At 41.7% G+C, this 18725-nt stretch overlaps 1 protein-coding gene across 8 annotated transcripts in view; it reads right to left on the reverse strand.

Annotated features, from left to right (window-relative positions):
- LOC122564059 (transcription factor RFX3-like) overlaps positions 1 to 18725 on the reverse strand; it is a 309606-nt gene that overhangs the window by 29814 nt on the left and 261067 nt on the right. For all 8 annotated transcript variants that reach the window (XM_043718555.1, XM_043718547.1, XM_043718574.1 and 5 more), the window contains 2 exons: positions 17240 to 17337; positions 7509 to 7658 (listed from right to left, as the gene is read on the reverse strand). In XM_043718555.1, coding sequence (XP_043574490.1) covers positions 7509 to 7658; positions 17240 to 17337 — 248 coding nt within the window. The remainder of the gene's footprint in view (positions 1 to 7508; positions 7659 to 17239; positions 17338 to 18725) is intronic.

Below are 18725 nucleotides of genomic sequence, written 5' to 3' on the forward strand. Positions count from 1 at the left end.
AAGAATTATTTTAAAAATTATAAGAGAGAACAAGGTGATTTGAGGGAATCCTGTTCCCATTCCTCTACTCAAGGACTGTTTTCATCGCCAGAAAATAATTGGATAACAGCTGTGGAGTAATTTTCTATTTGCTTGGCTATTTATCCATTGACGGCAATGGACAAGGATAAAGTATTTCAAATGAAATAAAGTTTCCTCTAAATGCCAGCCATAGGACGATATTGTCTACTGCACAAGTGTGATATCTTGAAGCAAGATTATCGATTTAATGCTAATGTGTGTTGGCTGTTTTGTGCTATAGACCACTTCCAGACATTAAGAGCTGGTTTTCACTGATTGAATTAGCTCACATAGGTGCTGGAAAAGAGGGAGACCTTCGTACCTCTCTTACATTAATAGTGGTTGAGGACTTTGGGTCTGTACTCAATGGATCTAGAAAGATGAGAGAGGTGTTTCACTGAAACTTAAAGAATACTGAGAGGCTTGGATAGATTGCATGTGAAGAAAATGTTTCCACTAATAGGAGAGACTGAAACCTGAAGGGATAACCCTTTAGAACTGAGAAGAGGAATCATTTCTCAGCCAGAGAGTGTTGAACCTGTGAAACCGATTGCAACAGAAGGCTGTGGAGGCCAAGTGATTGAGAGTCTTTAGGACTAAGATAGATAGGTTTTTATTGGTGAGGGGATCAAAGGTTAAAGGAGAAAGCAGGAGAATGAGGTTGAGAAATATATCAGAGCTGAAAATGTGTTGCTGGAAAAGTGCAGGTCAGGCAGCATCCAAGGAACAGGAGAATCGACGTTTCGGGCATAAGCCCTCACTTTCTCCCTGAGAAATATATCAGTCATGATTGAATCACAGAGTAGGCTGAGTGGGTCGAATGGCCTAATTCTTTTCCTATATCCTATGGTCTGATTATTTGATTTTACAAATGAGCAGATTATTTTAAAAAGTTTGAGTCCAAAATCATATCTGACCCAGTGTTAGAAAGCAGCAAATTAAAACAAATTTATAGTCCATACTAATGGAATTTTACAATTCAGATGTAGCTTTAAAATTAGCTGTGGCATTCACTCATGAATAATTTAGCTCCACTATGAATTTGGTCAAGCTATAATCACTGAATATTTTGCCATAGTTGAGGCGACTTTGCTGCTCTAAACTTGGGCCCTGTCAAACATCAACAAGTACTCATTTTACTTAACTGTTACAAGAACGCTTACAGATTTTGGAAATAGTTACAGTAATACCTTTGTCATGTACTGCAACACCCACAGTGTGAGCTCCATTTAGCTGACAGCATTAGAGAACAGAATCCATGTAAATTTCAAACAAGAGCAGGATCAGGGCACAGCTCTCTAGAGTTTCTTTGCAGAAGATGAGAAACAAGAGCTGTGCTGACAAGTTAAGCAAACATTGGTAAATACATTTTTAAAAGGCAAGTCAATCCAGAGTAAGCACCTTTTGGTAAATTTTTGTATTTTGTGTTCAATAACAAACTTAATTTCAGGATTATATTTTCATCATGGAAGATTTCAAATGGTTTCTCTCTGTTTGGTGCTTCAGGAAAGAAAGTTGCCAAACACAAAGTAATTTACAGTTTTATTACTGAATTCTTTATTACTGAATACTGAAAGGGCAATTTAACAAAAAAAAATGAAATAAGAGCATGAAAAATTTATTTGACTATGAATTTGCTGTAGCTATAGCCAATAGCTATTTATTGTGCTGAGATCCTGATTGTTCTAAATTTGATACTGGTGAAGTCATTAAGAGTGCCTTCAGATGATGTAAATGCTAACCAGACAACAGTACAGCCATTACTGTGGGTAGCAGAGGTTGACATCTTGGCAAACCATGCTTCCAGTTGAGAAAGGAATTGGTTTATAATGGAGGTAATTCAAAGTGGCCTCAGAAATCTCTGTGTAGGAAATAAGGTTAATATTTTCCTAAAAATGTGAAGCCCTTTTTTTTCCAATGTTAAACTGGGAAGTACTTGGAATGAAAAACAGACTTTCCTATTCCAATAAGTCTATGCATTTGTGAGGTGAGGCACCTGGAGGGGACCCCTGATTGACAGAATTGTTAATTGGAGAACCAGATACACATGCCAGTGTACCTGCTTTGTGGTGCTTCCTGTTTTCTGATAATTAGTTTTAATGACAAGGAAACTAGAAGTGTCACGATCTGGATACAGTGATCTGACATTCAGATTTCAGACCTAAAACCTCACAAACTCTACATGAGAGAAATTTAGACTTTATGCCAAAGCAGAAAGAAGATAAATAATGTTTTATGCAATGATCAACATGATATGAACGATGAACCAAAGTGGACAAACTTCCTTTTTTCCTTGTACAATTGGCTATATACATCAGTGATATTAAGAACTTTGTTACAATGATAAAGGTTCAAAATTGCAGTTTATAATATTAAAAACAATGAATCTATAGAACAAAATAAGTATTCAGGAAGAATTATTTTCAGAGAAAAATAAGAAAAAGATTTCCCATGTGTAGATTCTGATTACTTAGTAATATTTCATCAGAATTGAAGGTAATCTTTAAGTAGACTAAATACATTTGTCAAGAGCTTCTGCTCATTTTCAAAGTTAAATTTCTGCATTTTGGTGAATGCAAACTCTTCTACGTAGCAGTGTAATGTGGCAGCGTTTAATGATGTTCAGAAAAGATAGGAAAAGAAGGGACAGGAGTGGCTGTATTGAACAAGGAGAACATTGCAACACTGAAGAGACAGACTATCCCAGGAACAGAATCCATTTGGCTAGAGCTAAACAACAAAAAAAAACTGATGCGACTAGAGCGTTCAGTATCATCCATAGGCTACCAAATGAAAAAGATGTAGAGAATAAAAATTTAAAGAAAACTAGAAAGACGCAAAATTACAGATTAGGTGGATTCAAGGCAGAAATTTTTTAACTCTTCTGAGTATACTCCTGGATGTTAGAAATGTAAAAGGTAATTCCTAGAATCTGGTAGTGAAAATTTTCTACTACAGTACAACTTCCAGTCTAACAAGAAATGAGAAAGTGAGGATTGCAGGTGCTGGAGAGTCAGAGTCGAAAAAGGTGGCACTGGAAAATCACAGGAGGTCAGGAAGTATTCATGGAGCAGGAGAGTCGATGTTTCAGACATAAGCCCTTCATCAAAAATGTGGAGGGGGAAGGGGAATGAGAGATAAATGGAGGTGGGGGGGGGGGCTGGGGCGAGGTGCCCAAACGTTGACTCTCCTGCTCCTTGAATGTTGCCTGACCTGCTGTCTTTTTCAACTCCAACAAGAAATGAGGTATTGTTGGACCGGATTTTTGAGAATGGGGTGAGCTGTGTGGATTAAATGTCAGCTGGAAACACTTCGGGAATAGTGACCATTGTATAATAAGGTTAGGCTGAGTCTGGAAAAGGAGTATGTATTGTCTAGAATATAATCATTATCTAGGTTAACTTGAGGTAAGACTGGAACTGGATCAGAGGTTGAAGATGCCCTCCAATGCATCTCGTCCACATCCCGCACGATTGCCCTCAAACCCCACTCTTCCAACCGTAACAAGGACAGAACCCCCCCCCGTCCTCACCTTCCAGCCTCCCAATCTTCGCATAAACCACATCATCCACCGACATTTCCGCCACCTCTAAACGGACCCCACCACCAGGGGTATATTTCCCTCCCCACCCCTTTCCGCAAAGACCATTCCCTCCATGACTACCTGGTCAGGTCCATGCCCCCAACAGCCCACCTTTCCCTCCTTGCACCCTCCCCTGCCACTGCCGGAATTGCAAAACCTGCACCCACACCTTCCCCCTCACCTCCATCCAAGGCCCAAAGGAGCCTTCCACATCCATCAAAGTTTCACCTGCACATCCACCAATATTATTTATTGTATCCGTTGCTCCCGATGTGGTCTCCTCTACATTGGGGAGACTGGACGCCTTCTCGCAGAGCACTCTAGGGAACATCTCCGGGACACCCGCACCAATAATCCCACTGCCCCGTGGCCCAATATTTCAACTCCCCCTCCTACTCTGCCAAGAACATGCAGATCCTGGGCCTCCTCCACCGCCGCTCCCTCACCAACCGAGGCCTGGAGGAAGAATGCCTCATTTCGCCTCGGAACACTTCAACCCCAGGACATCAATGTGGACTTCACCAGTTTCCTCATTTCCCATCCCCCCCCCACCTTACCCCAGTTCCAACCTTCCAGCTCAGCACCATCTTCATGACCTGTCCCACCTGCCAATCTCCCTTCTCACCTATCCGCTCCACCCTCCCTCTCTGATCTATCACCTTCATCTCCACCCCCATCCACCTACTGTACTCTTTGCTACCTTCTCCCCATGTCCACCCCCCTCCCATTTATCTCTCCACCCTGAAGGCTCCCTGCCTTCAGTCCTGAAGGGCTTTTGCCCAAAACGTCGATTTTCCTGCTCCTTGGATGCTGCCTGATCTGCTGTGCTTTTCCAGCTCCGCTCTAATCTAGACTCTGGAACCTGAAGAGGCCAGGCAAAACAGTAACTGAACAATGGAGTGTATTCGAAGAAGTGATATTTTGCACACAGTCAAGGTTTACTCCAATGAGCTGGAGGATTAGAGCAGACAATTGCTGGATTGTGAAAGAAATCAAAATTCGGATGAAGAAGAAAAAATACACTTGTGACAAATAACATGGATAATAGCCAAGAACACACTGAATAATAAGAAAGTGGTAAAAGGTGGAGCAGGACCAATTAAGTATCATGCTTAGTCAAGACTCAAGTATTAAGTGAATATCATGCATTTGGCTCCATCAAAATAAAGATCAAACTGTCCGAGTCATGGTGAAAGTTCTTTTGAAGGATTTAACATTGCTGAAGAGGGGTGTTCTGGTTAGATTGTATTTAAAGTTGATAAAGACAGCACCACCAGGTGAGATTCATCGAAGAATTACTAACAGATGTGAGAGTAAAAACTGCCAGCCAATGGCCAAACAATTTTCTACTTTTCCTTATATTCAATGCTCAGGACATAAGGATGCAATCAATGTCTCTAGAGAAGCCAGGCTCAGTTGCCCAGAAACTTATTAATCTGAATGGTCAATGTATGAAGCTGGTAAAACATTCAGGAGGAAATGGCAGCCATTAAATGGGACAGTGATCCCTGGGCCCTTGGGAGAGAGGAGGGGAGTGAATATGAGACACCACACAAAAGCATGGGAGTTGTATGAACTAGAGCTGGAAATGTGTTGCTGGAAAAGCGCAGCAGGTCAGGCAGCATCCAGGGAACAGGAGAATCGACGTTTCGGGCATAAGCCCTTCTTCAGGAATGAGGAAAGTTTGTCCAGCAGGCTAAGATAAAAGGTAGGGAGGAGGGACTTGGGGGAGGGGCGTCAGAAATGTGATAGGTGGAAAGAGGTCAAAGTGAGGGTGATAGGTCAGACTGGGGTGGGGGCGGAGACCAAAGACCTGCATATCCTTGGTGGAGTGGGAGGGGGAATTGAAATGTTGAGCTACAGGGTGGATGGGTTGGTTGGTCCGGGTGTCCCAGAGGTGTTCTCTGAAACGCTCCGCAAATAGCCGGCCTGTCTCCCCAATACAGAGGAGGCCACATTGGGTGCAGAGGATGCAATAGATGATATGTGTGGAGGTGCAGGTGAATCTGTGGCGGTTCCTGAAGAAGGGCTTATGCCCGAAACGTCGATTCTCCTGTTCCCTGGATGCTGCCTGACCTGCTGCGCTTTTCCAGCAACACATTTCCAGCTCTGATCTCCAGCATCTGTAGACCTCACTTTCTCCTCAGTTGTATGAACTAGTTTGAAAAGGAGGATGAGCTAATGCATGGAAAAGAGAGGGTGTGCAAGAGTGAGAGAGAGAACAAACTAGTGCAAGAATGAGGTAGTAAACGAGTGCACAGGAATGAGTGAGCAAGACTGCAGGAAAGAGGAAATGAGCAAGTGTGCAGGAACGTGTTAGTGTGCAGGACCAAGTGAGCAAGTGTACTGGACCCAGTGAGCAGGAACGAGAGCGTGACCACAGTATGCAACAGCAAAAGGGAATGTAGGCTAGTGCAAGAGTGAGGCAGAGAGTTCAAAGGATCAGGTGAGTGAGAGTATGCAAGAGTGTGAGAGAGAGAGAAAATGAGCTGATACAAGAGTGAGAGAATATACGAGAGAGTGTGAGCGAGTATGTGACAAATTAGCAAGTGTGTCATGAATGAATGAGTGAGCAAGACTGACAGTTAGCAGGTGCACAAACATGAAGGTGAGAATAAGAGTGAGAGAGTAAGTGCATGATTGCGAGTGTAAGTGAGTGCATGATACAGCGTAAGCAATTAGTTCATTTGCAGATGGTACAGGGAACTGGAATTGATGTGCATGATTCCCCATCTATTGTCACATACCAAATAGCAGCTAAGGGTGTGGAATCCTGTTTTGTTATGGTACAAATCATAGGTGACATGCAGTGCCATAAAGCAATGCGTACAGAGGCAGTGGCACCCAAAAGCCAGGGAAGTACATCTATTGGAATTTTTCTTTCCCTCCTTTTTCCAGCAATTGTCCTGACTTTTGTCAGCTGTCTCTGTCTAACAGTTGTAGTTCAAAGAATTGGAGAGGGCTACACTCATACTGAGAGCAGGTGATTTGTGTCACCAGGCCTGAAGGTCAGCACAACGTTATGTGACATCAGTCCCTGTAAATTTTAACAACTTTAAGGAACACTAGGAATCACAATAAATTTCTATAATTATAGCAAAAGCCAGTGTAAGCTGCAGCAACTGCTGGAAAATGGGATCAGGATAGATGGATGGTTGATGACTGCATGGATGCAATGGGCCGAAGTGCCTCTTTCCATGCTGTAAAAATTCTACGATGGTGTCTATAAATAATGCTTATGGATATACTTAATGCTGTATGTGTGTTTTGGAGATGGTGTTAGCTGAGGACTGAGCTCCAAGCGGCATTGCCGGTATTAAATCAATGTGGCATGCTGACTGATGTTTAGATCTGCCTAGTCATGATTTGGAGATGCCGGTGTTGGACTAGGATGTACAAAGTTAAAAATCACACAACACCAGGGTATAGTCAAACAGGGTTAATTGGAAGCTGCTCTGAAAGGTAGTGTTTCCAAATAAACCTGTTGGACTATAACCTGGTGTTGTGTGATTTTTAAATTAGATCTACCTAGCCTCCAAACTTCTGACAGACAGACATTCCACTTGTGTTAACATAACAGGCATGAGTGGCACTGTGGGTTTGTGCAAACATCACTTTGGATCCAAACCAGTAACAAGATTGTGAAGAAACTAAGCTTTTCTGCCACGCTATTTTAATCAGAGTGCCTTACTCCACCATCTGACAGTAATCTGATTTTAAGTAACTCAAAAAGGATTAAAAAAAAAACAAAAGAAAACCATTTACCCGTTTCATTTGTGCATAACATGTTTGAATGACTTAATTTAAAAAAAATTAAAGTCAATTAGCTTTACTTGAAGTAACATTGTACAGTCCTGAAGCTTACCTGGACATTGGCGAAGTCTACACGATTGAGGTCACTGAGCATCTGGTTAATTTGAGATGTGTTTTGCAGCACAGCTCGAGCAGCTTGAGCTAAATGATTGAGGGACGTATATCTACGCAGTGTCTGAGCAAAGGCACTTACAGCTCCAACCTATCATGAAAAAGGTGCAAATATGATGAAAGTTACAGCAACTGGCTCTTGAAAGTACTATAGGGTTTTCTGTATCTTTGGATTGATGGTAGGAGATAGAGCTGGTTGAAAGGAGGGCTCAATGTTGGGAGTGAGAGAGGGTTGGGAGGAGGGTAGGTTAGTTTAGAGGGTGAATTAGTTGGATCGACCTATGGAGGGAGGTATAGAAAGTTAAGGAAGGATGAGGCATGAGTGAGAGAATGTAGCATTTTAGAATTTTTCATGATCTCAGGCAGGTATAGGAATGAAAATCAGGGGCCTCTGCTGTTCTCCAGTTTCATCACCCCTGACCAAAGCACTGGCTCTCCCACTCCCAACCACCACCACCACCACCACCACAACCACCACCCAAGGCATCAGTTATTGGGGCCTTATGTATCCCTGGGTCCCAGACACTGAGCTCAGGATATCCCTCAGCAATTTATAACCAATTACTTATATTTGAATTTAGTTACTGTTTTAATGTGGGATACATAACAGCCAATTGGCACACAGTAATATGATGTTATCATTGGATTTTTATATTCATCTGAGACGAGGTGACACCTTAGTTTACAGTCTCTCCAAATGTTGTCACCTCCAACAGTGCAGTACTCGTATCAGTCTAGAATTTATTTTGTTCTCGTCTCTGGAACAGAAATTGAAACCTACAACTTTCTGAATCAGGTGAAAATGCTCCCAACTGAACCATAGCTGACATAATACAATGCCATAATTTTATTGTAAATACAGATTAATACATATGTTTAATGTCAATTTTAGTGCATTACAATGTACATGTTAGGAAAGCTCAATCATAATCCTGAAGCTCCCTCATTTTATACAGCCACTTGTGTTTGAAACAAAATCACAGGCTGTAACACCCAGTGAAAGCAGGGGCAGGATATTTCTTAGAACAGGTCAAAGCTGAAAATTCAAATAAGAGAATGAATGTCTAAAGACAGCAATTCCTTGCTGTTAACCTTATTTGTTTATTGATTCAACATTATAATTCTGCTCTCCTACATGAAAGCAAACTTTTAGCATACAGATGGAGCAATTCACACATGACTTTACATCCATATTAATGCACTCAGCTTGGAAAATGAAAATGAGGTGCAATAGGTCTGAAGCACAATTACTCAGACTCTAGTACATGGAAGTGAGGAGTGAAGCTGTGAAATAAAATCTGATGAGCAACAACATCATCACTGTAAACTCTATCATTCTAAGAAAATGAACAATGGGAATGAATAATACCTCAAAACATAAATATCATATTAGAACACAATCTGCATTTGAAAAAAAAAGATCTACTCCAGATCATTCAATCAGGAAAGAAAATATCAAGAAATAAAAGTGCAGATGTCTTCTAACCAAAGTCAGGGTGCAACAAAAGATATTAAATAATGCCCCAGCTAGCATTTTCAGACTGATGTAAAAAGAATGCAATTATATAAGAAATAGGAGGAGTAGGCCTTGAGACAACCCTAGCATTCAGTAAGATGATGGCTAATCTGATTATGGCCTTAGCTTAACTTTCCTGCCTACCTCCAGCGCCTTTGACTCTCTTACCTATCAAAATCTGTTTACTTCTGCTTTAAATACATTGTAATTCTCTTCCCTAGTAAACAAAGACTAACTGTGAACAAATCAATTTCTCTCCATTCCCATCTTAAATGGGAAAACCCCCATTGTGAAATTACTTACCTTATTTCTAGACTCTCTGAAGAAAGAAACCTTCTTTCAGAATTTACCATCAAGCCCCTTCAGAACCTTATATTGTTCAACAAAATAATCTCTCATTCTTGTGAATGACAGTGAGTATAGACCCAAGCTTTCCACACAAGACAGCAGCCCTCCATCCTAGAAATCAGCCAAATGAACCTTCTTATGAACTGCTTCCATTGAAAGTATGTCCCTCCTTAAGGTCACCAAAACTGTACACTGTCGGTGTAGTCTCACAATTCCACACTCCATCTGCCTTGCAATACAGGCCAAGTTTCCATTCGGTTTCATAATTTCTTGTTGATTAATATACAAGGACACACAGATTTGTCACCGCTTAATGGACAGATGCTCACTTAAGCTTTTCTCCTTGATATATATTTGTCTAAGTGTTTACTGTCTACTCTTTTTTTAACAAGATTTTTCTCATTTCTCCCACTTAATTACATTTTTCAGTCACCCTTTGCTAGTTCATAAAACGTTCCCAACTTGTGGTCTATCACAAATCTCTGCAGCAATATATCTCTTTTCTGTCAATTTGAGACCATTTTCATCCCCTTTAGCAATAGATCCTTCTACTACAGACTATGTTCCTCAGTGGAACTCATCTTTGTAAGCATTATGAAATATCACATGAAATGTCTGCCACCACTTCTCTACCATTTTTCCTTTTAACCTACTTCTGAGAATACTTTAGCCAACATGGTCTTCATTCTCTTGTTTCATTTACGTTTAGGGCACTAAACTTAAGTTATGGACCTACGTTTCTAATTCTTGAACTAAATGTAAAATTCTATCATGCTATCCTCACTCTTGCCTAGAAGATCTTAACTATGAAGTTTTTAAGTTGTCCTGTCTACTTACACTTAGCAACAAACAGCCTGCTCCCTGGTAGATTCTGTAATGTATTGTTCTAGAAACCACTCTTGATATACTCTGACTGCCATCCTCACTCTTCCAAATAATGCTGACTGTGACTTGCTGTTTTCTGTGCTTAAACCAATTATTCATGCAAGTTTTTTAATGAGTGTAGAATCTGATCAGGCTCTGAATGATGTGGGCTATGATGAGATGTGTAGCATAAATGGGGAGAAATGTTCAGGAAGGCCCATCTGGACACTGAGATTACCTCACTGCATTTTGTTCAAATTTTCTAATCAACTTCTTCAGAGAGGTCATGACACAGGGCTGGAGCAGGTGAGACCAGGAGAAATTACCACTGCCACAAGACCATACAAAATAAAAACAGGAATAGTCCATTCGGCTCCTTGAGCCTGCTCCACCATTCGACAGGATTGGCTTATCTTGTATGCTTGTTTCAAGAGGTGTGGCAAGATTCTCACTAAGCAGTGGCAAGTTCCTAATTGACAATCATCATTACTCATTAATGGCACAACCCCCGCTCATGTTGTGAATTTACCAAACTTCCCATACAAACCAATACGATCAGGTGAACTCATCACACAAACCAATACAGTCAGGAATACCTGCCATTTTAATCAATACAGAGAGGAAAGTCTACCATTCAAACCAACAGAGTAAGGAAAACTCAATGTGGAAACCAGAGCGGTTTCTTGGCAGATTCAACTCGCCACTTGTTCCAAAGGACTTCCACATTAATAGTACCAATATCTCCGGCACAATCACATACATGCCAGCCTCTATGAACTCTGATGGCACATATCTGATCTACATACAGGATTTTCTGTACCTCAATGCTGCAGCAGCAACTATTATTGTAATACTGCAACAAGGACACTTGGATCCAGTGAGACATGCCCAGCCCGTGGACTTGACCAGGCTGCACTTTCGCATCCTTCATTCACTCTCTTAGCACACACTTAGTCTGGGCCTACCTGGCTATTTGCTGTATCTCTGTCTTGCATTGCCTTTCCTTGTCTTTTGCCCCCTCAGCCACAGGTATCAAACTCATTTTACGATTAACTTGCCATCCTATTTAGTGCAGAGTCAAGAAGCTTGTCACTGTGGTCAGCAGACTCAGTCCTGACTATGGAGGTTTGTCTTCGCTCATGGGATCCTGACACAATAAGTCAATAAAGGCAGCCTGGCCCCTGCTTGGGTGGTCAGAGTTAGAATCCATTACTCGTAATGGGTGAGGAGCTGGATAATGTGTAGCAAGCACTTGTTTCGATTCTTCCTGCTGAATTGTAGGCTCTTTCCTCCTGGAATGGCAGGCTGACAGGTATTATGAAAGATGGAAATGGGTAACATAGCTATCACTGTTGGCGTGGCTGGGGAAGGAGGAGGCCATGTAGAGGGCATACAGGGTTACTGGTGACATAGGTAGGGGTAGGTAAGGGAGAGTGTGTAAGATGTTGAAGGCAATAGTGAGAGTGGTAGAGCATGAGCCTTGGTGGAAGGTGGGTACAATGGCAGATAGCGGGAGCACAAGGACTGAGGGGGAAATTGGTGAACTTACCCTGGTAGAGTGGAGAAGGACTTTCTTTCTATAGTGCTGGTCATTATAGACTGCTCTACCCAGGGTGGCGACCTCAGATTTTCCCTGCCTACAATGCCCTGGGCAAATGTCGAGAACTGTGCAGGGAAGCTGTAGATTTACAATGCTTGTCTAGACTCATATCCTTTTAAGGAGAAAGTGAGGTCTGCAGATGCTGGAGATCAGAGCTGAAAATGTGTTGCTGGAAAAGCGCAGCAGGTCAGGCAGCATCCAGGGAACAGGAGAATCGACGTTTCTTCAGAAGGGCTTATGCCCGAAACGTCGATTCTCCTGTTCCCTGGATGCTGCCTGACCTGCTGCGCTTTTCCAGCAACACATTTTCAGCTCATATCGTTTTAAATATGGTGTTGTGACAGGGATGCCAGTACATTCTGGGATCTCTGATGGGTGATGAGTTACTCCAAGATTGTTGAGAATGAGAACTTTGAGGAGCTGGGACACAGGCTTGATCAGATCAAGATTGATGAAGTTGATGTGCTGGAAATTTTAGCAAACATTAACATTGTTAAGTCCCCAGGGCCAGACCAGATTTAGCCTTCGTTGCTCCGGGAAGTGAGAAAGGAAGTTGCTAAGCTGCTGGCGAAGATCTTTGCTTCCTCACTCTCTACGGGAGTCATATCGGAGGACTGGAGGGAGGCAAATGTTGTTTCTCTTTTCAAGAAGGGAAATAGGGAAATCCCTGGCAATTACACACCAGTCAGTCTTTTGTCTGTGGTCAGCAAGGCTTTGGAAAGAATTGCGAGGGATAGAATTTATGACTTTTTGGAAAAGCATAGAGTGATTAAAGGCAGTCAGCATGGCTTTGTGAGGGGCAGGTCATGCCTCACCAATCTTATTGAGTTCTTTGAGGAGGTGTCGAAAAAGTCGAGCAGTGGATGTGGTGTATGTGGACTTCAGCTAGGCATTTGATAAGGTTCCCCATAGTAGGCTCATTCATAAAGTTAGGAGGTATGGGATACAGGGAGATTTGGCTGTCTGGATTCGGAATTGGTTGTTTCACAGAAGGCAGAGAGTGGTTGTCGATGTATTTTGCTTGGAGGTCAGTGGTGAGTGGTGTCCCTTAGGGCTCAGTTCTTGGGCCTCTGCTCTTTGTAGTTTTTATAAATGACTTGGATGAGGAGGTTGAGAGGTGGGTTAGTAAATTTGTCAATGACACAAAGGTCGGAGTTACCATTGATAGTATCGAGGGCTATTGCAGGCTGCAGCTCGACATAGACAGGATGCAGAGCTGGGCTGTGAAAAGGCAGATGGAGTTCAATCTGGACAAATATAAAGTGATGCATTTTGGAAGGTCAAACTCGAATGTTGAATATAGGAAAAAAGACAGGATTCTTGGCAGTGTGGAGGAACAGGGGGATCTTGGTGTTCAAATACATAGATCTCTCAAAGGTGCCACCCAAGTGGATAGGGTTGTTAAGAAAACATATGGTGCTTTGGCTTTCATGGACAGGAGGATTGAGTTTAAGGGCAGCGAGGTTTTGCTGCAGTTCTACAAAATCCTGGTGTGACCACACTTGGAATATTGTGTCCGGTTCTGGTTGCCCTACTATAGGAAAGATATGGAGACTTTGGAGAGGGTACAAACAAAATTTACCATGATGCTGCCTGGACTGGAAGGCTTGCCTTACGAGGAGAGGTTGACTAAGCTCAAACTTTTCTCTCTGGAGGAAAGAAGGAAGAGAGGTGTCCTGATCGAGGTATACAAGGTAATGAGAGGCATGGATAGAGTCGATAGCCAAACACTTTTCCCAGGGCAGGATTGACTGGCACGAGGAGTCATAGCTTTAAGGTGTTAGGAGAAAGGTATAGAGGAGACGTTAGAGGTAGGTATTGACACAGAGTTGTGAATGCATAGAATGCGTTGCCTGCGGTGGTGGTGGAAGCAGCATCATTAGGGACACTTAAGCGACTATTTCTCATCGGTTTTCACTCAGGAATAGGAGAATACTGTAGAGGAGAAGAATGAGATACGAGATATTAGACTAGAAAGGATTGAGGTTTGTAAGGAAGAGGTGTTATCAGTTCTAGAAGGAATGAAAGTAGACAACTCCCCTGGGCCAGATGGGATTTTTCCGAGGATTCTCTGGGAAGCTAGGGAGGAGGTGTTGTAGCCTTTGGCTTTGATCTTTGAGTCGTCATTGTCTACAGTTTTAGTACCACAGGACTGCAGGGTTGCAAATGTTGTGCCCTTGTTCAAGAAGGATGGTAGAGATGACCCAGGTAATTATAGACCAGTAGGCCTTATGTTTGTTGTAGGAAAAGGTTTGGAAAGGCTTATATGAGATCAGATTTATAATCATCTAACAAGCAACAATTTGGTTTCAGGTAGTCAACATGTTTTGTCAAAGGCAGGTCATTTCTCACAAACCTCACTGAAGTTTTTGAGAAGGTGACCAAGCATGTGGATGAGAGTTGGGCAGTTGACGTGGTGTACATGGACTTCGGTAAAGCGTTTGAAAATGTTGCACATGGTAGGCTGTTGGAGAAAATGCAGAGGCATGGGATTGAGGGTGATTTAGCAGTTTGGTTTAGAAACTGGCTTTCTGTAAGAAGGCAGTGGTCATTGATGAAAAATATTCAGCCTGGAGTCCGGTTACTAGTGGTATGCCATAAAGATCTGTTTTGGGACCACTGCTGTTTGTAATTTTTATAAATGACTTAGACGCAGGCATAGGTGCATGGATTAGTAAGTTTACAGATGACACTAAAGTCGGTGGAGTAGTGGACAGTGTGGAAGAATGTTGCAGGTTGCAGGGGACATTGATAAACTGTAGAATTGGGCTGAGAGGTGGCAAATAGAGTTCAATGCAGATAAATGTGAGGTGATTCACTTTGGGAAGAATAACAGGAAGGCAGAATATTGAGTAAATGGAAAGATACTTGGTAGTGTGGATGTGCAGAGGGATCTTGGAGTCCATGTACATAGATCTTTGAAAGTTGACAGTTCTGGTCACCCCATTACAGGAAGAATGTGGAAGGATTGGAAAAAGTACAGAGGAGATGTACCAGGATGTTGCCTGGTCTGGAGGGAAGGTCTTATGAGGAAAAGCTGAGAGACTTGGGTCTGTTCTCATTGGAAAGAAGAAGGCTAAGAGGGGATTTGATAGACATATAGGATGATCAGAGGATTAGATAGGGTAGAGAGTGAAACTTTTTTTCCTCGGATGATGATGTCAGCTTGTACGAGGGAGCATAGCTACAAATTGAAGGGTGATAGATTTAAGACAGATAACAGAGGCAGGTTCTTTACTCAGAGTGGTAAGGTTGTGGAAAGCCCTACCTGCCAATGTAGTTAACTCGGCCACATTAGGGAGATTTAAATAATCTTTGGATAAGCACATAGATGATGATGGGATAGTGTAGGGGGATAGGCTCAGATTAGTTCACAGGTGGGCACAACATCAAGGGCCAAAGGGCCTGTTCTGAGCTGTATTACTCTATGTTCTATGACTGCTGGACATGCACATGGACAGCAGTGAATTGAGGGGTGCATAGGTTAGATTATTTTATTTTAGAATAGGAATAATCCTCGGAATAACATCATGAGCCGAAGGGTCGGTTCTCTGTTGTACTTTTCTACGTTCTATGTTCCACGATTGACACATGGTAAGATGGGGTGGAAATCAGATGTGTACTTGCCATAAGGGCTGAATACCAATTAATGGGTGAGTTTGCCAAGATGCAATGAGAAAACCCACTCTCCGGGCCATGAGAATCACTCCACCAGACTTGATGCAACTTGTCCTTAGCCTAAAAATCATATAATTTAGCGACGAGCCTCCCATTCTGAGTCTCAATTTAGTTAACCACCAGTTTTTTTGTGGTGTTTTGGAAAAGACTTTCTTAAAATTCATATAATGAATGTTTATTGTTTTCCATTCATCGATTTTCTCTTTTTCATCAAAACATTTGGAGAACTGAAGCACGATCTGCCTATTACAAAGCTGTGCTGCCTCTCACTAATTTATTCAAAACTCCCCAAGCATCTTTTATTTTGTTCCCTGATTATTGGCCCCAAACTCTTATTGCACTGAATTTAAACGACAGCTACTACTGGGAATGTCTTCATACCCTTTACCAAAACAGGACATCATATTTGCCACTTTCCAATCTCTGACAAATCTTCAAAATATCATGGGAAGACTGGAAAAGCTCTCTCCAATCCCCACAACCAATTTTCTGTTTAGTACCTTTCGCAACTGCTCAGATACTGAAGCAATACATGTCCAAATGGAGCAAGATCTGGAAAAGATTCAGGCTTGTCTTGACAAGTGGCAAGCAATATTTTTAACTCACAAGCATCTGGCATGACCATCTCCATGAAGATAGAATCAAACCAGCTCTCCTTAATACTTAATCCAATTACCATTGCTAAAACTCCACCATGAACATCCTGGGAGATTTCCTTAAGTCGAAACTTAACTGCATGAGTCGTACAAATTCCATATCAGTTTTCTTGACATCTAACTTGTTCAGTACATTTGGCAAGATCGGAGCTTAATAATGATGAAGCGAGTTGGGCCGTCAGCAAGTAATAATCCTCCTTGATTGGCAACTCATCACCACCTGGTGAGAAACTCCTCATGCCTTTTGCCAAAAGCGTAAAAGGCAGCACAAGATGTTCCTGAAGTTGAGACAGGCCTCCCCCAACTTTTTGTCTGGGTCAGCCACAAATCTTCCCTCTTTTTATACTCTATTGCTTTTTACTTCAATTGAGGCCAGAGTTAGATGGCACAGGTTATGGGTGAGAGGGGAAAAATTTGAGAGAGACCGAAGGAACAATTTTTTTCACGCAGCGTGTGGTGCGTGTATGGAGTGAGCTGCCAGAGGAAGTGGTGGATGCTGGTACAATTGCAACATTTAAAAGGCATCTGGATGGGTATATGAATAGGAAGGGTTTAAGAGGGATATAGGCCAAATGCTGGCAAATGGGATTAGATTAATTTAGGATACCTGCGGCATGGACGAGTTGAACTGAAGGGTCTGTTTCCGTGCTGTACATCTCCATGACACTTAATAGTCTGAGTGGAATCTAATTCCTCAAACTCTATCAGTAAAATAGTATTCCTAATTCTACTCATGTTGTTGCTTCCTATGTGGAATATTAAAATTGGATCCTCCCGTTCCCATTTCAGATTCACCTTGAGGAGATGAACTCAATCTGGCAGTCTACAAGAATTTTAGAACTCCTGTGTGATGAGCGAAGATCAACTATTCAGTATTTATCAATATAGGATACTTAAGCAATTATATACCTGAATAGTGCTTCATACGTTGTTGAAGAGCCTTAAAGCTTCTATTTCAAACAATCAGGATTGCAATATAATTTAGTTTATAACAATTCCATTTGACTCACCTTGGTGCGAACCATTTGCTGTGGAATATTGTTCATGGCATTTGTCAGCCATCCTTCGAGGCTTTTTGCAAAATTGCGAACGGCTTGGGTCAAGGCACCTAACGATGGCAGAAATGAATAAAAACAGATGAATACAAATCAATAAGAAATTTACACTTCCTCATGTGAAGTCTACAATTCAATGCCTATTTTCAGATTTAACAACTGAAGAATTTGTAATTCAGCTGGTGAAATGTTAAGAACTGGCCAGTGCCAAGGGCTAGCTATCAGCCTTTCACATCAGCTACTTATGTAGCCCAGGTGGAATTAAGTTTCTAAATTTGTTGGTATACAAATTGAATTTGGGCAGCTCAATCCACTTCCTTTAGGACATGAATCTACAGGAAAAATAGTTTTCCTTATTTGGCATTAACTGAAACAGTTAATATGAGTGAAATATATATCACAAAAAGGCACACTGCTGCATTAAATGTCTCTCTTTTCTAGCCAAGGCTTAATATTCAAACAAAGTTGCACAGACTTTGCTGGTTATGCTATATATAACCTGTGAATGTTAAATATTGCCATTAGGTGCTGAAATGGAAAGTTTTCTATTCCCCTCCAACACCATCCTGTACAACAAAAGTACTTGCTTGTTTTTGTCTAACAGCATATTTATATCCAGCATTTCTTAATAATATTAATTTTGAATCCCTTCATATTACTCCAGGTGCTTTGAACCACTACAACAACACTGGATTAGGTCATATTTGTACAAGAGTGTGAAAATATTGCAAGGCTCAGTGCCCACCTACAACCTGTCAAAACATTTCAAGTTTCATGAAAATGGTCTCACTGGTAACAGTAATTTGTCTGAACAATGATCTTTACACAACTATTTTTACATCCAATAAAATCATGAATCAAGTAATTTTTATCAGTAGGGAATAGAAGCAATAATTGTCAAATTGCTGCTTACTGTCCAGAAGTGTATGTTGGTACAATCTAATTTGTAACTGAACGACTTCATTCATGATTCGATTGATGATAGCTATATTAATGTTTCCAATATATTTCTACCTTCTATGTAAGAAGCAACTCCACTTCTCCTGTAGATCCACCTCATCCACAAGTAGCATAAAATAAACGGTCCATCCTGTTCTGACTGCACTGTGCTCAAATAACTGGATTCACCTAACCTATGGCTTCCCTTGCTGAAAAATGTGTTGCTGGAAAAGCGCAGCAGGTCAGGCAGCATCCAAGGAGCAGGAGAATCGACGTTTCGGGCATAAGCCCTTCTTCAGGAAATGAGGAATGAGCTCATTCCTGAAGAAGGGCTTATGCCCGAAACGTCGATTCTCCTGCTCCTCGGATGCTGCCTGACCTGCTGCGCTTTTCCAGCAACACATTTTTCAGCTCTGATCTCCAGCATCTGCAGTCCTCACTTTCTCCCTCATTCCTGAAGAAGGGCTTATGCCTGAAACGCCGATTCTCCTGTTCCTTGGAT

The sequence above is a fragment of the Chiloscyllium plagiosum genome, chromosome 2, assembly GCF_004010195.1.
Source record: "Chiloscyllium plagiosum isolate BGI_BamShark_2017 chromosome 2, ASM401019v2, whole genome shotgun sequence".
Lineage (NCBI taxonomy): Eukaryota > Metazoa > Chordata > Chondrichthyes > Orectolobiformes > Hemiscylliidae > Chiloscyllium > Chiloscyllium plagiosum.